Below are 21,341 nucleotides of genomic sequence, written 5' to 3' on the forward strand. Positions count from 1 at the left end.
GTCCTGTATTCCTTTGTCACACTTCTTTATTAAAACTGGGCCATTTATCCAGAAATGCATATGATTTTGTTAGTCTCATTTATGGTAGGCATAAAGAAGAGGGTTTAAAAGTGGATTTGTATTGAGAATTGGAAGATATGGATATTGACCATATCATTGAATTAACACCAGGTGTGGTTGACTCAGCCTGTCATTCTTCCAAGGTCAGCATAACGAGTACCAGGATACTGGTAATAGAGGGCCCTGCATCAGCGGCAGTGCCACCAAAAAATGATGCAACCAGCAGCCGCAGGTTTCATATGATTGCTGTAATGAAAGGCATGCTTCACCTTATTTTTATCCCCCGCCGCATGGCGGAAGGGGAATATTGTTGTCACCCAGGTCGTCCGGCTGTCCGTCCGTCCGTCAACATTTATAGCTGTGAGTGCGATAACTCATAAACTGTTTGCCATATCGATTTGAAATTTGGGTCACACATACACCACCTGAAAAGGAAGAACCCTTTTGATTTTGGGCATGGCCAGATCTAAGATGGCCGACTGGGGCGGCCATCTTAAAAAATGTTTTTTTGCCATATCAATTTGAAATTTGAGTCACACATGTACCACCTGAAAAGGAAGAACCCTATTGATTTTGGGCGTGGCCAGATCCAAGATGGCCGACTGGGGCGGCCATCTTGAAAAAATTGTTTTTTGTAATAAATGGAAAACGGCTTATCTGATTTCAATTATTTTTGGTTACTACGTTCCTCACCCCTGGGGAACTTTTTTGAGATGATGACCAAATGGTGTCTTGTTTCCAATTCACCTTCCTCATTATCTGGAATATGTATGACCTTTTTCATTCAATGGCAGGGGATTCCCCATCTCTGATGGTATATTTTTATACTTTGTAGTTACCAAACTAGGGCTGACAGGATGGCCAAGAGGTACGCACCCTCACCTCTAAGCTGTCTGCCTTGGGTTTGAATCGCAGCCCAGCTATAAACTGCCATCCCCGTGTTTCACAGGCACATTGATTCATCAATGTGTGTTGTCCATCGGATAGAGGTTAAACAGGCACGTGTCTGCCAACATTCGTTGGTGAATGTTAAAGATCAGTGTCCTTCACGAAGATTAGGAGAGCCATCGTCGGCACCATGAACAAATTCCAAATTGCTGCCCTAACCAGCAGAGGGCATTGCATCAGCAGCACAGCTGTGCCCGCAGCCAATTATGCAACTCTGTAACCTTGCACTGCATACGAATGAAGAATAAGAATTACAATGATCGCATCGCCAGTACCCAGAGTACCTCTGGAGGTTGAATCACCCCCCCCCCTTGACCCCCACTCCAAATGTCAGCAGGTGCTTGTCTGCTCACATTTGGTGTCTTTTCATGTCTTTGCAAGGACCCATGTGTGTGATTGTGTCAAGGCTCCTGCATGAGTCGAACATCACTTGAACAAAAAAAAACAACTCAGTTTTTGCCCTTTATGTTTATCCTTATTGTGGGTGTTTGCTGAAGATTCAAAGAATGTGGTAAGATGATGGTGAATGCTTGGCAGAGAGTTTTGTTTTTTGAAAACTTAACAAACAAAAAAAAATCACTGGTTTGTTTTTGTTCCCTTCCAGGAAGGAGTGTCACCAGCAGGTAACTATTGGTTTTGAATAGCAGTGTGGGCAGCATCTTGTATGATTATTTTTGTCTCTGATGAACGTTCGGTTCTCGAAGTTGTGGGCACAAGTTTAACCGTGAAGAATGAGCGTTTTGCTGTGATTTCTCCAGTTGATACTCTGGTGATCAAAATTATCGTTTCTCCGCGTGCATCGCACAAAGCGGAGTTAAACAATTGGTTCACTCTTTCTGTCTGACAGACGTCAGTCTAAGATGGAGGAACTCCTCAATTTTAATTTAACTTATTTTTTAATACTGTAGAACACAAATCGGAATCGGAACAAACTTGCTGTGCACTCTGAGTGTAGAGTCACAGCGAGATTCAGACAAAAATGGTGGTGCATGGAGATGCAACCACAGAGCTAACTTTGTCCAAAAGATGTTTGTTTAGTGCATCTTTTTCTCATCGATCATTTCAAAATCATCAATTTCTCCGAGAAGAAAAAGTTGCAGATAGTCAGGGATCCAGACCCATGATTTTAAGATGGACCGGACACCACTTCCTATACTTTGCAGGCCTCGTTTTTTCTTTAGTTTGGTGTCTCAGGATGAAGAATCAAGAAGCCTGCTCAGGCATCTCGATTGCGAACACATCACAAATTGTATTTGAACATAGGTACCCACCAAAAAATGAGTGCGATTTTCGGTATCACTAATTTTTCAGAAAATGTTTCATAATTGACTCAAATGTTAAGTTAGACAGTTAATTTCAACCCCTAGTAAGGACTTTGGCATGATCTTTCATATGCTGAGGCCAAATGTGTCAAGTTTTGCCAATTAGAGGTTGAAAAAAAAAAGATTTTTCAGTCCAAATTGCCTGCAAAATTTGCTAAATCAGCAATAAATATTGTTCTCATTTGTCTTAAAATCAATTAAACAACTAATATTATAATGTTGTCAAAGGGACATAGTAGATGCAATAGGGACCACTGGTCGTCATTATAATAATAATACCGAATATAAATACATGTACATGTGTTCATTCACATACATATACATGTATATACAATGAACATTATTTTGCAGATAACGGTAAACCACACTTTTTTCTTGCTAGAATGGTGGTTTGGATGTGCACGCAACATGAGCAACAGGTTTCTAACACATATTTATTACATATTATGAACGTTTCGACATTATTATATGTATATTAGGTTGTGTGTTGCATCGCAGTACTACACTCCACAGACACATACTTAGTACATTGTGTATAGATCGACCTATTGATCTGGAAGATGGGGCCCGTGATTACAAGTATACAGTTAGTTAAGATTGTGAATAAAATAATTAAGAACTAACACATCTATTGATTTAACATGCATATGCCTTCATGTGAATGAACATTTAAATTGTATACTTGCGTTCAGGTTCAGCCATTGTTCACACCTGCAAGAAAAAATGACAGTCCACTGACTTTGGTCGATGTGTGATCTGCCAGCAGTCCTCGGTTGAGACGGTACAGAAACCAACTGAGAAGGGATTCCAATCATTTTTTATGCAGTAACCCACCGACTCGATGATACGGCGCTCAGATTGCAAGAGGAAATCACTGCAGGCGAGGAGGATTTTTTGTGTAATGGTCCATTGTGTCATACCAAGTGCCGAAATGCCTACACAAACAAAAAAACGGTCGCACAGAAAATGAAGTCACATGTATCCAACACAAGTGAAGAAACCGCTACGACAGATGTAGGAAGCTGCTCCATTAGGCCTAGACGTGGATCATCTGCCACTGGATGCATAGACCACAAAACACAATGCTTCATCTGCAGAAGAGAACGCACCAGCAAGAGTGACCACAAACTCTTACTTGTGAGTATGGCAGGCAGGCAGAATTCGATATGGAAAAAGGCAAAAGACCTACAGGATGAAAACATGTTGTACCATATTCATGGGCTTGGTGATAACTGTATCGACATGGTGGCTAATGACTTCAAATACCACAAGTCATGCTTGGAATCATATTTAACAAAGTCACAAACGACATCAACATCTGGTCAACATGACGAAGGTGTACATTGGCTAACCTCCTACATAGACGGCGCATTGTCCCATGATCCGAACAACATCATCTTAAGTTCTCTGCGTGACAAGTACAGGGCTTGGTTGTCAGAGAGTGGGGCCTCCCTGAGCTCTTCTCGATCATCATCTATCAAAAAGAAGATTGAGCACTACTACAGACAACATGGTTCACCCATCATGATCGTACCACAGAGAGGACAATCCTCTATAATCTGTTCATCAGATATGTCAATAGGATATCTTCTTGTGAAAGTCGCCAGAATGAAAGATGAAATAAGTTCCGAAGAAAGTGCTGATGAGAGTGAAGATGACTCTACTGAATCGAACGGTATTCATGAAAGTACCTTTCTGCCAAGTCCTTACAAACAGATATCAAGGCGACAGCTTCGCAGCTAAAGAAAAACAGAAAAGAAAACAGACACATCTATGCAGATAACATTTGACGCTGCGAATGAACGTCTACCTGTATCGCTGTATATTAGGGTGCTTCATAATAAGGGGTAAAAAAATAAAAGTATGAATATTCATGCTCCCTGGGTGTGCCTTTGTTCCATTTGACAGTAGAAACATACACACCAAATATGAAGCAGATCGGAGGATGTTTAGGGGTTCCTCAAGTTGGCACAATATTGTTGAAATTTGCCAAACTGTAACTGACAACTTGCCGTCGAATATGCACAACGCAGTACACTTCACAATTAATATGGTTGTTTGATATTTTCAAAAACCACAGCAGTCATATAGGATGAAAGAATAGTTTTTACAAGGAGACCTAGATGAGCTTTTTGACATTGCAGTGCAAAATGCCCTCTCCATAATGGACATAATTGTGCCAACTTGACGAACCCCTAAATATCATGGAATTTTGTTCATTTTTGACGTATAAGTTCTTATGGGGTATTGGAACAAAGGCAAAATCAGGGAGCAGCAAAAATCAAACTTTCATTTTTTTAGAACACTCTACTGTATAACCATGTGGCCTGGCTGATTACTGACGCAACACCTGAACTTACAGACCCTAACACGAGAGTGCAACTGAAAGAGCGGGAACGCGAGAAAGTCCTCAATTTGGCCCAAGATATCAGTGCAGCTGTGGCAAACATTCCGAATCCAAAGCACATTGGATCAGCATTACATGTATTGAAACAAACATTCCCATCCTGATGGACAAACCACCAAAGCCTGCAACAGCCAAGCAGAAGCGATACTGCCAGTGTAGCAAGAGCAAGTGCTGAAGAAATTGCTCTTGTGCTGCAGCTGGTATCGACTGTCATTGCATGTAAATGTTCGGGCAATCCCATCAAGTGTGCTCGTTTCAGGGACGATAGTGATGAAGATGAATGAACTAAATGTACACTGCAGTCCAATATTTTAACTGAGACTCCAATATTCGTTTTATTGTCTGCAACTGCGAGACAAGATGCAAGTTGCAAATATTATTTAAACATCGATTCACATGTATAATGTGTAATTCTATTCAATCAATATACATGTATTATTATTTTGCACATATCTGAAATGAAAAAGTATGATACATTATGATAAACATTTGTTCAATTTGTATCCAATCTGTTATGGTAAAAGCGATGTTTCCAACAAATATATATTATAGATATAAAAAATATATATTCACTATTTTAGGGTTGATTGACTTATAAATACATTTATATCACTGGGTGGGTGTCGCTGCTGGTGGACAATGTGTCCCTGCCCGGTGATACTATCAACCCAGTAGCTTCGTGCTGAATGGGTATTTATGTGCCTGTAGTACAAACCAGTTACTTTGGGTGTTGTACTTTCGTTCGTATTTTGTATGGTATGTTGGTTGTCTAGAAGCGATGTGTACATCCAGTATATTGTGGAAACAACCTTTTTCATGCTGTTGTCCCTTGGATACCCAGATAACTCCATCATATTTTTGTGTGGAAAGTTTGTATTTATTTTTCAAAAATCTTTATTATATTAAATTTAATTGTATTCACTATTTTAGGGTAGGTAATTGGCTCACAAATACAGATATATATATATATATATATATATATATATATATATATATATATATATATATATATATATATATATATATATATGTTAAATGAATATTAATTGACCCTACTGTATCTACTAGAAGTTATTTTGAGAGCACAAAATCAAGTTTAAGATGAATGAAAACATATTTACTGCTGATTCAGCTATTTTAGGGGGTCAATTTGCACTGAAACGTAATTTTTTCAACCTCTAATTGGTGAAATTTGACACATGTGACCTCAGCATATGAAAGACCATGCCAACGTCCTTACTCGGGGGTTGAAATAAACTGTCTAACTTGATATTTGAAGAACTTATGAAACGTTTTTTGAAAAATTAGTGATACCGAAAATCGCACCCATTTTTTGGTGGGTACGTATGTTCAAATACAATTTGTGAGATGTTTGCAATCGAGATGACCGAGCAGGCCTCTTGATTATTAATCTTAAGACACTAAACTAAAGAAAAAATGAGGCCTGCAAAGTATAGGAAGCGGTGTCCGGTAACTCCTAAAATAGCGGCCTTTCTGAGTTTGGATCCCTGACTAAGAAGATCCTGCTCTGGACTGTTCCCTTCGACCCATCGGCTTCATACAGTTGCCATGACACCTGTTATTCATTGTTCACGAACAAAGCTAATATAGATCGTACTCAGAAGAGTTTAAAAGCTAAAGCAAGAGTTTAAAGACTTCCCATGTTCTTTTTCACAAGGCCATGGGGTATGGTGTTCTATGAACTCTAGTTTCTAACGTGCCTCGTTTTAGTTTCAATTTTAAACTTGTTTCAGTATGGCACAATCGTTTTGAAGATCTCAATGATTCCGTTGGCGTATCACGACCAGGACCATGCTAAACATGTCAAGAGCTTGCATTGTCGATCACTGATGTTACCTGATCTTGGTGACGACGAGGCTTTAAATGTTAGAAATTTTACTCATAACTGCAATTATCAGGTGGATGTTTACTCTGTTGCGTCAGTATGTTTTAAATATTGCCTTTGACAACTTGAGGTTTTTGTCAAGTCCTGTTCAGAGTGTAGGCAATGTCACACTGAACAACTGCATGATTCCTCAGCTGGTTTATTGTCACCATTAAACATTCCTCCCACAGCAACAAAAGATCATGGTTTTGGATTGGAGGCGATCTGAGATGGTGGAGAACAGCTGTCATGAAGCCCTGGAGGGAAGAATGAGATTGAAGTAGACGTGGAAGTTGGTTCCACATGTGAGAAAGAGAGCAACAAATAAGTGGAGGTGAGCAGTGATCCTGGATTTAGGTATTTTACGACAAAGGGGTTGATGGACCGTATGATCCCTGCAGAAACCTGGGAAGGGGAAGGGGTGGTGGGGGTGGACAGGAACAAAGCATGACAAGAGCAGAGGGTGCAAGACCAGAAACGAGGCGGTAGAAGACAGAGACCACCAACCTGTCTGTTGGTGATGTCGAGGCTCGTATGAGAGCTAACACACAGAACATACAGCAAGGGGAGCAGGAGACAAGAGGGGTGGGAGAGGGCAGAACAAAACAGTGAGGAATAGAGACATTAGGAGATCTGTGGAAGGGAGAGAGATGGGGTGGGGTTAAGCTGAAAAATATTAAAGGCCTTGGTTTCCACAGCATCAAGCTGATATGAGAGGCAGGGGAACTAGCGCAGAGGTGAGAGCTGTACTTCATCAAGCTGAGGCTGAAGGCCTTGTTGGTGGATAGGAGTCCATAAACATGATGGCAAAACAATAGATTTTTTTATTATCAGGACATCAGACTGCTGTGTCTGCTTCAGATACTAATATAGTAAAGAAAGTGGTGTTCAAAGGTTTGCCCGTGATGGCCATTTTGTCAAATTCTTTGGATTGTTTGGTTCTGGGTTAAAATAATATACGAGGGGCTAAAGTTAGATTGTGAAGCTCTTTGCAAGGTCTTCGCTCCCTGACCTTTCAATCATGTTTATCTTATTAGTACAAGTCGATTGAAACAAAGTGTAAGGAGCTGTGGCTGTGTAAGGTCGTCGGAGTTGCTTTCAAGAGCCAGAAATGATAACTAAATGAAAAAGTAAAGGGGGTGAGGAACGGGGGTGGGGGGGGGGGGGTTGAAAGTAGTGGGTAGTTTTAAAATTAAGAAAATAAAACAAAGGAAAGCAGATGCAATTTAGCAATTACTGAAGCATTGATAACTTGGGCTGAAAATGTTGAAGTTGACAGAAGAGAAGTATAATTCTATTCATTTGAACAACACTCAAGTGATCCCTTATAGACCTATATCTTTACAGCTGAATGGATATGTGACGAGATGCTTTCCTTCAATTTCCACCACCACTTTGCCAATTCAAAACAGCTCTTCTCACTCTGTGCTTAAAACCCCTCTCCAGTTTTTCAAAATATAACTTGGTTCATAATTTCATCAATCACTTTCTCTCTTCTTCTTCTTTTACTTTATCCAGTTCCGATCCTTTTCCACCTTTTCTGCGACGCTGGCTCAGCGGGTGTCGTGGGTCGTGGATACTGTAGTCGTATATAGACGGCGTGTTGGCATCCCTTGCATTACGAACCACATCAGAAAAGAACAGTGAGTGGGACATCCTGAAGAAAAACAAACAACAAAACAAACAATCACGTTAGAATAGCGAATAAAAATGTTGACATAAACTTTTTCTTTTTTTTTGAAATGTGCTTGGAGGAAATGCAACATTCATTCGTTTGTATGCAGCAATTGGCTGAGAGTGTAGATCATTTTGGGGACACAGCAATGCTGCAGATGCAGTGCCCCCCCCCCCCCCCGTACATTATGGCAGAAATTTGGTATTTCGTTCGGCTAACCGAACACAATGTGCTGGTCCTGACGACTGTTTAAAAAAATAATAAATGAATAACTGTTTAAGCTTCCACCAGTGAATGCTAACAGACAGGATGCCCAGCTTAACCTCCCCCCCAATGGACTGCACTCATTGAGTTTATAGTTGGGCTCTTCAGAGTTTATGGTGGGCTGGAAAATAAACCCAAACTATTCAAAAAATGTAAATTGTAATCCATTTTAAATTCAGGCTCCAACAACAAAATGTGACAAAAGTCGAGGGGTGTGAATACCTTCTGAAGGCACTGTGTATGTAATACTTTTAATACAGTCTGACATCCCACCTTACACTCCAAACTCTCTGCCTATGGCATCCAAGACCAACTCCACACATGGCTTACTGACTTCCTCTACTTTCCGAACCAACGTATGGATCTCATCGGAATCCTTTCATCTCTCCCTGTCAAGGCTGGAGTGCCCCAAGGCAGTGTTCTGGGCCCAGTCCTATTCCTCATCTTCATCAATGATTTCTCTGACTCTTAGAAAATCCTCTTCATCTATTTGCTGAATGACAACTCTGTGCCGTAACATCCCTCATCCTTCAGAAGGGCAGGCGACAGCCTCGTCCTCTTTAGACCTTGAAAAAAAACAAACAAAAAAAAAAACGCAAACTGGTTAAACACTTAGAATATCTATTATAAAAGGAGCTGTGCATGTGAGTTCACCCATTCCTTGGACAGTCCGCCTGATTCCGCCAACAATTTCGACACGACGGCCGTCAAATACTATGACCGTCTGGCAAACCCCTACTTTCTCGACGATCCTCTTGAGGAAGTTCAGTCATTCAAATCGTGGGGCAGATAACGGCAATTTTTGAGATGAATCGTGCAAATGATACAAGCATCAAATTTGGCACATTTGTTCTCCAGGGGATTCCAATCAAATCTGCCTGATTGGCCATTTGAAAATCCAAATTTTGAAAAATTTGAAAAAAAAAAAAAAACTTCAAAAAAGTCAAGATCACGAATCAATGTTGGATGCTGGCTGAGATTGGTGAATGTTTCAGAAACATCATCAAAGACGTTCCAAGTCTGCCATGCAATTTTCTTCCCTTTACCGCGGAAGGCAGACACGACGTCACATCCAGTGAACGCATGGAAGTATGGGATCCCTCGAGCTTTCTCAGGCCCTATTGCAGAAACTACCTCATGGACTGGAATCCATCGCGCCTTGGCTCCTTGGCCTAAGGCAAGCCACATGTTCTCAAGACCTAGTTCCTGTAAGGATGGCAGTACAGATATTGCTATGACGAGTACATCTGTGTCATTAGCCTTAATGATAATGGACTTGCTACCATCCGTCGTTGCATCCCTGGCGTGTACAAATATTCGAGTGTCAGCTTCTTCATGACAACATGGAGACACAGCATCCAGTGACTTCCTTGTGTTGCTCATGGCATCTTGACTCAGCTTGACGCCGTGGAAACCAAGGCCTTTAAGACTATTGGAATCTCCCACGACACGAGTTCATGGGCCTATCACTTTGCCATCGCAGACAGGTCCGTGATCTCTGTATTCTACTGCCTCCTTTATGGTCTTGCACCCTCTGCTCTTACCGTATTTTGTCCTCCCCTCCTCCTCCCCCCTTTAGGTTTCTGTAGGGCTCTCATGGTCCACTACCAACTTCCTTCCGGTAAAACTACCGAAATCCAGGATCACTGCTCACCTCCACTCATTTGTTGCTCTTATTCTCCCACCTGTGGAACCAACTTCCACATTCTCTTTAATCTTTCTTCCCTCCAGGTCTTCAAGACAGCTGTTCACCACCATATCATATCATCCCCAATCTAAAAACCATAATCTTTTCTACCCTCGGTAACACCCTCCCTCCACCCCAATCCCATCTTCTTCCTACTTTGCAGTTTTCCCTCCCTGAGCGTTCCCTTCTGTATCCATATTCCCTTCTCCCCCTCCCCCCCCCCCATTCCTCACCATACCCATTGTTTGTCTGCCTACCCCTGCATTGGCCTTCAGCTCTGCTGTTAATATTTCCCCATCTCTCTGCTGTTCCCTTTGTGCTGCTGCATCCTGATATGTTCAGTGTACTAGTACCAGTTCATCCACAACCCTCAACTACGTAAAGAAAAAAAAAATGGCCTGTCTGAGTTCTCCTGTTATACTGTCAAGACAACATGCCGAAACGGAAGGCTTGCTTTACCATAAGAGGAGAAGTAAAACATTGGTTTTGGGGAACTTCAATTTACTCTATGACTTCAATGTTAAATAGTCCGGGAGCCAACCTGTGTACGAGGCTGTTTTAGGGTTGGACCTTACAGCCTCTGCTATAAAATTTTACACCCCCAGGATGTTTAGATATATGTTTGCAGTTCATGAAAACCAATGTTGGCAATTCATAAGCTCTTGCGAAAAATTTTGGCGGCCGTTTTTGTTTGAGGAAGATTTGAAAAATTTGATAAAACAGCAATTGTCAATAAAATTTCTAAAAAAATTAAAAAATCACATTCATGAAAAATAAATGTGAACTAAATGTAAGAATTCAATCAGTGCATTGTAAAATGACAAAAAAAAATTGCCTTTGTGAAAGTAAACCTCGTAAAAGTACATAATTTTGTGAAAAATGCCTTAAAAATAACGTTTTTTGAAGATGGCCTTTAGAACTTTTCTTATCATAGGCAGATGCTGCATTAGAATACTAATTTCTCTTAATGTGATATGAACATGGTATCCATGGCTAATTAAAACAGCAAATTTGAGTGAGTTCTATCAATTTTTAAAGAGAAAATTAACATTTTTGTCAACCAAAGTTACCCCTACGCGAAGATCCTCTTACTCTATTGAACACAGTTCGGTTAAGGTTTGCTGGATCCAGGTTGGGTACTTCACAGTTCACTCTTCCAAAGGAAAATTCAATGGTGTTTGGAGTGACATGGCCCTGGAGCAGACATACAACAATGAAGGGAAGACATCTCTGTTCAAAGGCATATCTCAGGCACCAGCTGCTCGAGATAAATATGTGAAAACAGCACCATTTCTCACAGCTGTATCAGAGAACATAAAGTCTATGGCTAATCTCGGCCAACAGGAATCTACTCATCATGGAGAAACACAGAAGCAGGCAACAGAAGAACATATGCATGTTGAGGAGATCAAGAAAGTGATATGCCAGCAGATGATAAACCCATTCCAGTGTAACAACCAAGTGGATCTGCTCAATAGAGCAACTAGTGAGAAGGATGCTTCAAAAGACTTGGTCCATGCTCAAGCTAAGGGCATGGAAGCCATTATGAAAGCAGAAGAGGTGGTCTCTATTAAGATTGAACCACTGAAGCTGGTAACTTTCTCCTCACAGAAGAAATCAAACCCATCAAGGAAACAGAGTTTAATCAGGATCTATCAAGATGAGACTGCAACTACACGTGTGCTGTGTTTCTATCGAGATGCCGACCCAGTCACAAGACAGATTGCATTTTCCCATGAGTGGACAGACTATCCATCATCCCTGTTTGAGGTTGATCCACGCTTAGCACAGGGGGTTGTAATGCGCAAAGGCAACGAGTCTGATTTCGTGGCAGTGCTAATTGCTGAAGCTGAGCAGGATGTTGTTTTACAGCTGCCATCATTACCACAGAGTGACCTATACACAGTTTATCTGGTAGACACAATGGCATTTGTAAATAAATACCAAAAAATGGGTGCGAAAACATTTGGTGAACTTCCCCAGCTGTATCTTCGCAAGCAGGTGTATCCTGCAGTTGAAACCTGAAATGTGCAACTGTGTCAACATCATTGGTGATCAGTATGATTTTGATGATAGCCATACTTTGAAGGGTGATGAGCAGCAGAGGAGAAACCAGACAGACCAGGCAAGACAATTCTCACCATCCAAGAGTCTAGAAATTCCGGACTGGAATTTATTCATGAAGAATCCAAGAAATAAAGGAAATCTTCAGAACTTCATTGGCACTTCCCTTTGTGAGAGTCCTGAAGCTATTCCGGATGGAGTGACCATCATTCTTGGTGGTATGATGGAAAACAAAGGTCACACTCTTTCCATCACATCAGCATCAAGTTCAGTTCTGGACTTACCTTGTGAAGAACATGAAGAGGCAGACACAAGGATTATTGCTCATCTTGCGTATTGTGTGGAATATCTTGATCACCATCGAGCTGTTGTGCATGCAACAGATACAGACATAATTATGCTGTGTATATATCACTTCTGCTGCTTGAACACATTGCAAGAACTCTGGATACAACGGCAGAATCAATACCTACCTATTCATGAGCTGGTAGAAGTGTTGAGCAAGAAGTACCAGAAAATCCTCTTGATGTCGCAGCTACACTTCTGTGCACATATGTGTTGTGTGGATGTGACACAGTGAGCTACCCATTCAGAAGGGGAAAAGAAGAGGTCAGGTCAGGTATGGGAGCATGTGCCAGAACAGCGCGTCGCTGCGTCCACTTTCTGCCGGTACTCCAGGGGCCTCCGTCTGGCCATCCCCCAGGCAGATGCCAGGCCCATCCCCATCTCCTTGAGATGATGGTCAACCTGCTGCAACCATGAGGCACGTGGTCGGCCCACTGGCCTCCCACTCATGAGACTCCCTCGCTGAGAGAATCTGGTGAGCAGGATCAGCGTCAGGAAAACGAGCCACATGTCCATACAGCCGCAGCTGACGCTCACGGACTATGCAGGTAACAAATCTCATCCGAGTCTCTCTCAGCAACCGCTCGTTGGACACAAAATCCGACCAGCGATAGCCAAGGATTCTCCGAAGAGACCTGGTACCAAAGGAATTAAGTCTCCGTCTCAGATCCTTGGTCAAAGTCCAAGTCTCGCACCCATAGAGCAAGACTGGAAGTACCAAGGACCTGAAGACTCAGACTTTCGTCCTCCCGCACAGGTACCGGCAGCGCCACACCCCATGATCCAGTGAATCCATGACTCCCCAGGCCCGACCCAGACGTCTATTGACCTCCGGCTCACAACCTGCGGAGACATGAATATCACTGCCAAGGTAAGTGAATCTATCCACGACCTCAACATCCTCACCACAAACAGACACAGACAGGACAGCAGCATCCAAGATGTCACCGAAAGCCTGGATCTTAGTTTTGACCCAAGAAATCCGTAATCCCAACAGCTCCGACTCCTCATTCAGCACCTCGAGGGCCCCCAAGAGGATGTCTAAAGTCTCCGCAAAGATGACTGCATCATCTGCAAAATCAAGGTCTGAGATCTTGACATTGCCAAACGATGCACCGCAACTTGATCTCTCCGACATCCTCCCTAGAATCCAGTCCATACAAGTGCTGAAAAGTGTGGGGGCAAGTACACATCCCTGACGAACTCCAGTAACAACTGGAAATAAGTCAGAGATGGTACCACCACACTTCACAGCACTCTCAGTACCAGAGTAGAGTTCAGACATCAGATCGATCAGTTTCGGTGGCACCCCACGAAGACCAAGAATCCTCCAGAGGACATCCCGATTCACTGAATCGAACGCTTTACAGAGATCAACATAGGCTGCAAGCAGCCCCTGCTGAAACTCTCGTCTGTGTTCGGTGAGGACACGAAGTGCAAGGATACGGTCAATCGTTGACCTCTTTGGTGTAAAGCCTGACTGCTCTGGACGCTGGTGCTCAAGCAGATGGTGGCAAACCCTATCAAGAATTATCCGAGCAAAGACCTTGCCCGGCACTGAGAGCAGCGTCACCCCTCGGTAGTTTTTGCAGTCTTGGCGATCACCCTTCCCTTTCCAGAGAGGGACAACAAGGCCCCTCTTCCAGTCAGTTGGGATGATGCCTGTGTTCCTGTGAAAAGAAGAGCGGCACAGGTTTCTCTGGGACTGATAGGAAACCTTCCCCACCTTGTTGATTTTGGAAGAGATAGTGAAATGGCAGCAACAGAATGTGTCATTGATGAGGCCAGAGTATACTGGACTGCTCTGCATGGCCAAAAAGGGTTCAGCTGTTTGGATACCCTCAGGCAGCATATGTTTGTCTCTTCAAAATTAGACCTTAGGTCACTGCCAGCAACAGAAGATGCGTTTTACTTCCTTGTTTTAAGAGCATTGTATCAATTGCTTCTGTATAGACGTGCACATCTCAGTGACCGAGCACTTCCCCAGCCACAACATTTGGCAGAACCCTTATCAATGGAAAACTGGTCCCAATTCTCATGTCTAAGCCAGCCAAGCCAAACATAGACAAAACGGTGTCTTGCATGTGCAAATTATCCAAATGTCTGAAACGATGTTCATGCAAAAGGCTGCTGTGCCTTGCTGAGTGACATGCATATGCCTTGGTCAGAGAGGTTCATGTGGTGGAGTTGTTTCAGAGAGTGACTCTTCCTCTGAAGAGGATGTTTCATGTCACAATATTGTGTTAATCCATTTCTAATTTTATCTTCCTTAAAACCATGGCATGTAAAAGTATGTTCTTGTTCCTGACCCCATTGATAGTCAAGCATTTCTGAGTTACATAAATCTTTTGTTGTTTGACATATAACCTTGTCAATTGTAGGTAGGTTAAATCTACACCAATTGTGATATAGGAAATGAACTCCTCTTTAATATGAGGGGTCATTTGTGTATATAGGTTTAGTGGTTATGATTTTAGGACAATATGAATTACCCCTACCCCCATCCTACATCTTCGCTTTTGCCAACATTTTGTTATCAGAGGGGGCTCGCAAAAGTGTTGACTGTGTTGTTGCGCAAGAGTTTCACCATTGCCAACATTGGTTTTCATATACTCAAAGGGTGTCTCTTTATGAAAATCAACACAAAAATTTTATAGCAGACCGGGCAATTTTTTTTTAATTTTGATCGGTTGGCTCCCGGACTAAAATGTGGGAATAACCATTTCACCCATGCCAATAAGGAGTAAAATTGTGTTATTCTCATACATCTAGTTTTGTGATCACGATATATGATGATTCAGGGGCATTCTGATTTTTTTTTTGGCATTATACATTTTAATCAATATATATATATATATATATATATATATATATATATATATATATATATATATATATATATATATATATATATACACATTTTTTTTTAACCTCTGCCACCGAAGGTAGACTGAGGTTATGTATTCACTCCACTTTTGTCTGTCTGTCTGTGAGCTGGATATCTCAGAAGGTTATGGATGGATTTGGACAAAACTTGGTGGACATGTTGGGTGTGTGATAAGGACGAATTGATTTGATTTGATTTTGGTGAAGGTCCGAATCTGGATACTTACCGAGTGCTGTTCTCAGGGTTTTTCAGTGATTCTTCACTATTGAGAGGAGGAGGAGATTGGGACCATACTCTGTGCAGTGTGTCGGTGCTGCTTAATCAGTCTCCTTGGCTATTGGGCACAATCCTGGACGGGTCACCACTCCGACACAGTGTACCAGCATGCTGGCACTCAGTTTGCCGTCCTCGGAAGGATGACAGGCCGAGTTAACCCCACCTGCTATTAATTCAACAGCTGAGCAGGATTTGAACTCAGGACCCTAGGATCCAAAGCTGCCACCCTAACCACTAAGCCAACACCAGGCATAACATAACTATTGAGAGATGGTGCCAAAAACAATACATAGCACGATATCTCAAAAAGTTGTGGACGAGTTATCACAAAACTAGGTGGATGAGTTGGTGAGGTGACAAGAACAAGTCGATTAGATTTTGGTTCAGATCCGGCCTATCAGTGTGATACAAAATGTAAACTATTTTGCCTGGTGGAGGTATGCACTCCACCGAGTGCCGTTCCAGTTAATATTGAGTTTATATAAGTAAAAGTGAGGATTCTAGAGTTTCGGCCCAGTCAAATGCCCCACCCAGAACTGTTTTTGGAGGGAGTCGAACAGTAGCACATAATGTTTGATCATCAACCAACTTTGTCCCTCCTATAATGATTTATTCATTTATCCCTCATAATTACATAACAATGCAGTCTTTTAATTCATAGTTTTATTTAAAGTTACGGTTTGGTTGCTGTGTAAAACGCAATGTCTTCATGGTCTTGTGTTAAATGTGAGATGCGACGAAGTATTTGTGGAAGCTGATAGCTTTAAGTGGAGCATTTGCTTTTAACAGTGCCGAAAGAAACTGTACACCCCCTTTCAAAATTTTCACCTTTTTTCCCTTGAGCCTGGAATTAAATTACATTAAATCAGACTTTTTCCACCTTTATTTACACATCGTAACCCACAACTTCCAAGTGGAAAACAAATTCTACAAATTTCAGAAAATTAATTTTAAAATACAAAACTAGAATATCTTGGTTGGATAAGTGTCCATCCCCCCGAGTTAATACTTGGGTGAGTGAAGCACCTTTGACAGCAATTACAGCTGTAAGTCTGTTGGGATAGGTATCCACCAACTTCACACCTTGATTGAGCAACATTTGCCCATTCTTCTGCACAAAACTGTTCAAGCTCAGTCAAGTTGCATGGGGAGCGTTGATGGACATGAATCTTCAAGTCATGTCACAGATCTTCCATTGGATTTAAGTCAGGGCTCTGACTCGGCCACTCAATAACATTTATCTTTTTGTTTGTTAGTTACTGCAGTGCAACTTTGGCTGTGTGCTTCGGGTCGTTGTCATGCTGAAAGGTAAACTTCCGTCCTCATTTTAACTTTCTTGCAGAGGGCAGCAGGTTTTGCTCTGGGATTTTTCTGTACTTTGCTCCATCCATTTTCCCTTCCATCCTGGCAAGTGTTCCAGTCCCTGCTGATGAGAAACATCCCTATAACATGATGCTGCCGCCACCATGATTCACAGTCGGGATGGTGTTTTTCAGGTGATATGCTGCGTTGGGTTTGCGCCAAATGCACAGATGCCAACCCTCCCGATTTCATCGGGAGGCTTCCGAAAATTCACCCAAACTCCCGCCCTTACGATCACTATCCTTATCCTCCCGAAATTTTGATATTTTTGCACTGCTCACTAATCAGAATGTACTTGTATGAGAATTGAATGAAAAGCATCGTCTGCTACGTATAGCATGTGGTAACTCCATAACGTTCGCTGCTACCAAATTGTACGTAAAAAATTGCAAATTCAAATGAGGAGCAGCGAAACATTGGGTCTGGATCTCGCTTATGCGATCATGCACTGAGATTTAGTGCATGCGGTATGTGTGCAATACAGTGCATGCGGTATGTATGCACAGTGTTTATGCATGTGATACGCTCACTGCATGCAGCTGGGCCCCGTACCAGCCCGGCGGTCGCGACCACTGTGCGGTGTTTAACAGCCGCTAGAGTTCTACGAGTCGCGCTGCAGCTGTGGAACATCGACTTCGAAGTTACCGATGCTTCAAGCCCTCGATGTTGATTACGAAATGGCAGAAAAGAAGCTTACGAAGACCAAGAAATGGTCTCAGAAGTACAAGACCGAATACAGTCTCCAATACCCGTGTATTCGAAAGTCTGAAAGAGGAATTCATCATGCGTATTGTACAGTATGCAGCGTTGATATTTCAGTTGAGCACGGAGGTCGCGATGATATTCGGAAGCACGTTGGAAGCAAACGGCACACAGACATTGCAAAGGAGAGATCTTCGAGCACGAGTACCGGTACACTTCTGAATTATTTCACCAAACAAGGGACAAGCGAGGAAGAGGATGTTACCCGAGCGGAACTTCTCTTTAGTGGATTTATTGTGGAACATAACTTGCCCATATCAGTCTCAGATCATGCTGGACCTCTATTTCAAAAGATGTTTCCAGATTCAAAAGTTGCTTCAAAGTATGGATGTGCAAGAACAAAAACTTCAGCAATAATTGGTGAGTTGTCAAATGTTACTGCTTCATCTATTGCCGATATTGCTAGACTAGCTCCATTTAGCCTAGCTACAGACGGTAGCAATGACAGTGGTGAGGCCCAGCTATATCCTGTCCTGATTTCGTACTATGACAACAGTGCTGGGATTGTGAAGCAAGGTTTGCTAAGTTTGCCTGCGTGCAAACAAGATTCCACTGGAGAAAACATTTTCAAACTGCTTGATCATGAGTTCAGTGACAGGAAAATTCCGTGGGGAAATTGTGTTTCCTTTTGTGCTGATAATGCCTCTGTCATGGTGGGCAAGCACAAAGGAGTCGCTGCTTATATCCACAAACAAAATCCAGAGTGCTACATCATGGGATGCCCTTGCCATATGATGCACAATACGGCCAAGAAGGCGGCTCAGGCCTTACCCATTGAATTAGATGACTTTCTCATCGATATTTACTACTACTTGGACAAAAGTAGTAAACGCGTCAAAGGAGTGAAAGCACTGCAAGAACTCTGTGATGCCCCGACACACAAGATTCTGAAGCATGTCGCAACAAGGTGGCTGTCCCTTGGTCAGTGCCGAGACAGGCTGATTGAACAGTGGGAGCCACTTCGCCTCTTCTTCAAAGAAGAAGTACGAAGAAAAATGCAACCAACTGTAGCCAAGACTCTAACAACGAGCAAGAAGGACGGCACTGTATCTACTGCCAGTACTGGCACTGCAGGATCAAGCACTAGTGGAGCAGCATTCACCACTACCACTGCAGTATCTGCTGCGAAGAAGACAGCAGGGACAGCACCAAAACCAATGCTGAGAGCAGGTAGCATCACCGGCCCTTCATCACGTTCATCTACAAAGCAGACCCCTTCAGAGTCGAGAAAGACTGTGATAGTCCCATCTACAGGCAAAGAAGGACCCAAGTTAAGTTCTGCTTTTGCCAAATCACTTGATAGAAGCTCAGCAAAACCTTCGAATCAGAGGTCTTCTTCCTTGGCTGCACCTACCTCAAGCTCTCTCCTCAAACGTAAAATTGGATCTGGTACTACGAGTCTGACCTCTTCTGCTGGCAGTAAACGCAAGTGTGATCGCCCTGCGGCTAAGTGTACTACGAGTTCTACAACTAAAAGCGCTTCTTCCTCAAACACTGTGCAGGAATCTAGAGAAAAACGTGTCAACAGGATGTTCTTGTCTCCACAAACAAAACTCTATTGTTTCTTCCTTCGATATGCTAACAAGCTTTTTGAGAAGGGGAATCTTCTGCTCCAAAGAGACGAACCCTGTATTCATCTCCTGCACGGAGAATTGAATGGTCTTCTGAAAGATATCTTCGTACGGTTTTTGAAACCATCGGTGTCATCGGTTGCTCTGGTAAATGTACCCTTCTCTGACAGAAATCATCAGAAGAATGATGAGGACCTCATGATTGGGAACGATGCCAAACTGTATATAAGGGAACAAAGGAGTCTCAAGAAATCCACCTTCACTCTGAGAGTCAGACATCCAAGGTTTCTTCAGTGCAGTTCGCTCATATTATGTGAAAGCCTGCAATTACATCTTCAAAACCTGGCCGCTAGATGATGAATTAGCCAAGCATGCTCAGGTGCTGGATGTTAAGCTACACCAAGAAGTGGGGTTTGACTGTGTGGAGTTTTTCATCAAGAAATTCCCCTGTCTGTTCAGTGGCGGTGATAGTGACATAGACAGTCTTGAGAGTGAATTCGCTCACTACCAGGCAGACGCCTCCATAGCTACAATTGCTACTGAGACAGTGAGAGTGGATGAGCAGTGGCATTGGATTTCACAGCTCACAGATCCCTGCACTGGTGCCAAGAAGTATCCTAATTTGAGCAAAGTGATGAAGGGAATCTTGGTCATTCCTCATTCGAACGCATCATGTGAGCGGGCACTCAGTCTTGTACGGAAGAATCATACTGAATTTCGTCCCAATTTGAGTGTCAAAACCCTGGAAGCTCTCTTAATTGAAAAACTAGCTCATAGCACCCCTTGCTACCAGAGAGAATACAGCAAAGACATAATCAGAAGGGCTAAAAGAGCCACACAGCTGTCACTCAGCAAAGCTGCCATGGAAAAAGCAAGCAGCAGTAGTACCAGCCAGTAAGGTAAGAAAAATATTGCTTCTTTTGTGCTTTTTGTTAATCTTTGATTGTCCCCTAACTTACTAATATTAACATACATGTAACATTAAAAAGTGCACAATTTTCCCCTTTTTTTGTTCAAAAAGTGGGAATTCTTAACATGTTAAATGCTCCAAAATAGGGCTCAGAGGGCACTAGAGAGCGTCTAGAACCCCAGAGCTTCCAGGGCCCTAAGGCGGGCCCTGGACCCCGCCGCAAGGGTCGAGCGCTCCGCGCTCGAGATGTGCGCTTAGCGCACATTATTTGGTGTCGGTTGCAAATCCTCCCTAATTCTGGTTTCCAAAAGTTGGCATCTCTGCAAATGTAGTGTTTTGCATTTAAGCCTTGGTGGTACCATATACCTTTCACTTCTTAATGATTGTCTTGAATCTGCTCCAAGGGATATTCAAGGCCTTTGAAATATTTTATACCCATCCTCTGATCTGTGCCTTTCCACAACTTTATCCCAGAGGTCTTTTGAAAGCTCATTGGTGCTCATGGTTGAGTCTTTGCTGTGAAATGCACTACCCAGCAGAGGAAACCTACAGAACAGCTGATTATACTCAAATAATCAGAATCACTACAATTTAACACAGGTGGAGGCCAATTAATTTGGTGTGTGATTTTGAAGATGATTGGTTACACCTGAGCAAATTATCCTCACCAAAGGAGAGGGTATTGCATTTGGGTCCGTTTGTTTGTCCGCACAGAACTATTGTGTTTTGTTCGGCAACCGCTTGTCGGATTGCAACAAAATTTTCACCATTGGTACGACAACTCATGTAGAATGTTTTGATGATGATTATGACGTCATAGGTCACGTGGTGTGGCCGCCATATTGTAAAAACGTGGGAAAATCTGGAACTCTGTTTCTCTAAAACCGCACCAAGGCAAAGATTAAAACTTGGCACA

The 21,341-nt window shown here is 42.5% G+C and overlaps 1 protein-coding gene across 3 annotated transcripts in view; it reads right to left on the bottom strand.

Moving 5' to 3' along the window:
- Positions 1–6,766: 6,766 nt before the first annotated feature.
- The window catches only part of CWC27 (CWC27 spliceosome associated cyclophilin), a 61,787-nt gene continuing 47,212 nt past the window's right edge, over positions 6,767–21,341 (bottom strand). For all 3 annotated transcript variants that reach the window (XM_085882856.1, XM_085882857.1, XM_085882858.1), the window contains exon 15: positions 6,767–8,279. In XM_085882856.1, the coding sequence (XP_085738982.1) occupies positions 8,105–8,279 (175 nt within the window). In that variant the 3' untranslated portion in view covers positions 6,767–8,104. The remainder of the gene's footprint in view (positions 8,280–21,341) is intronic.

The sequence above is a fragment of the Eptatretus burgeri genome, chromosome 5 (assembly GCF_056783735.1).
Source record: "Eptatretus burgeri isolate ZD-2024b chromosome 5, Ebu_testis_v1, whole genome shotgun sequence".
In the NCBI taxonomy this organism is placed as follows: Eukaryota; Metazoa; Chordata; class Myxini; order Myxiniformes; family Myxinidae; genus Eptatretus; species Eptatretus burgeri.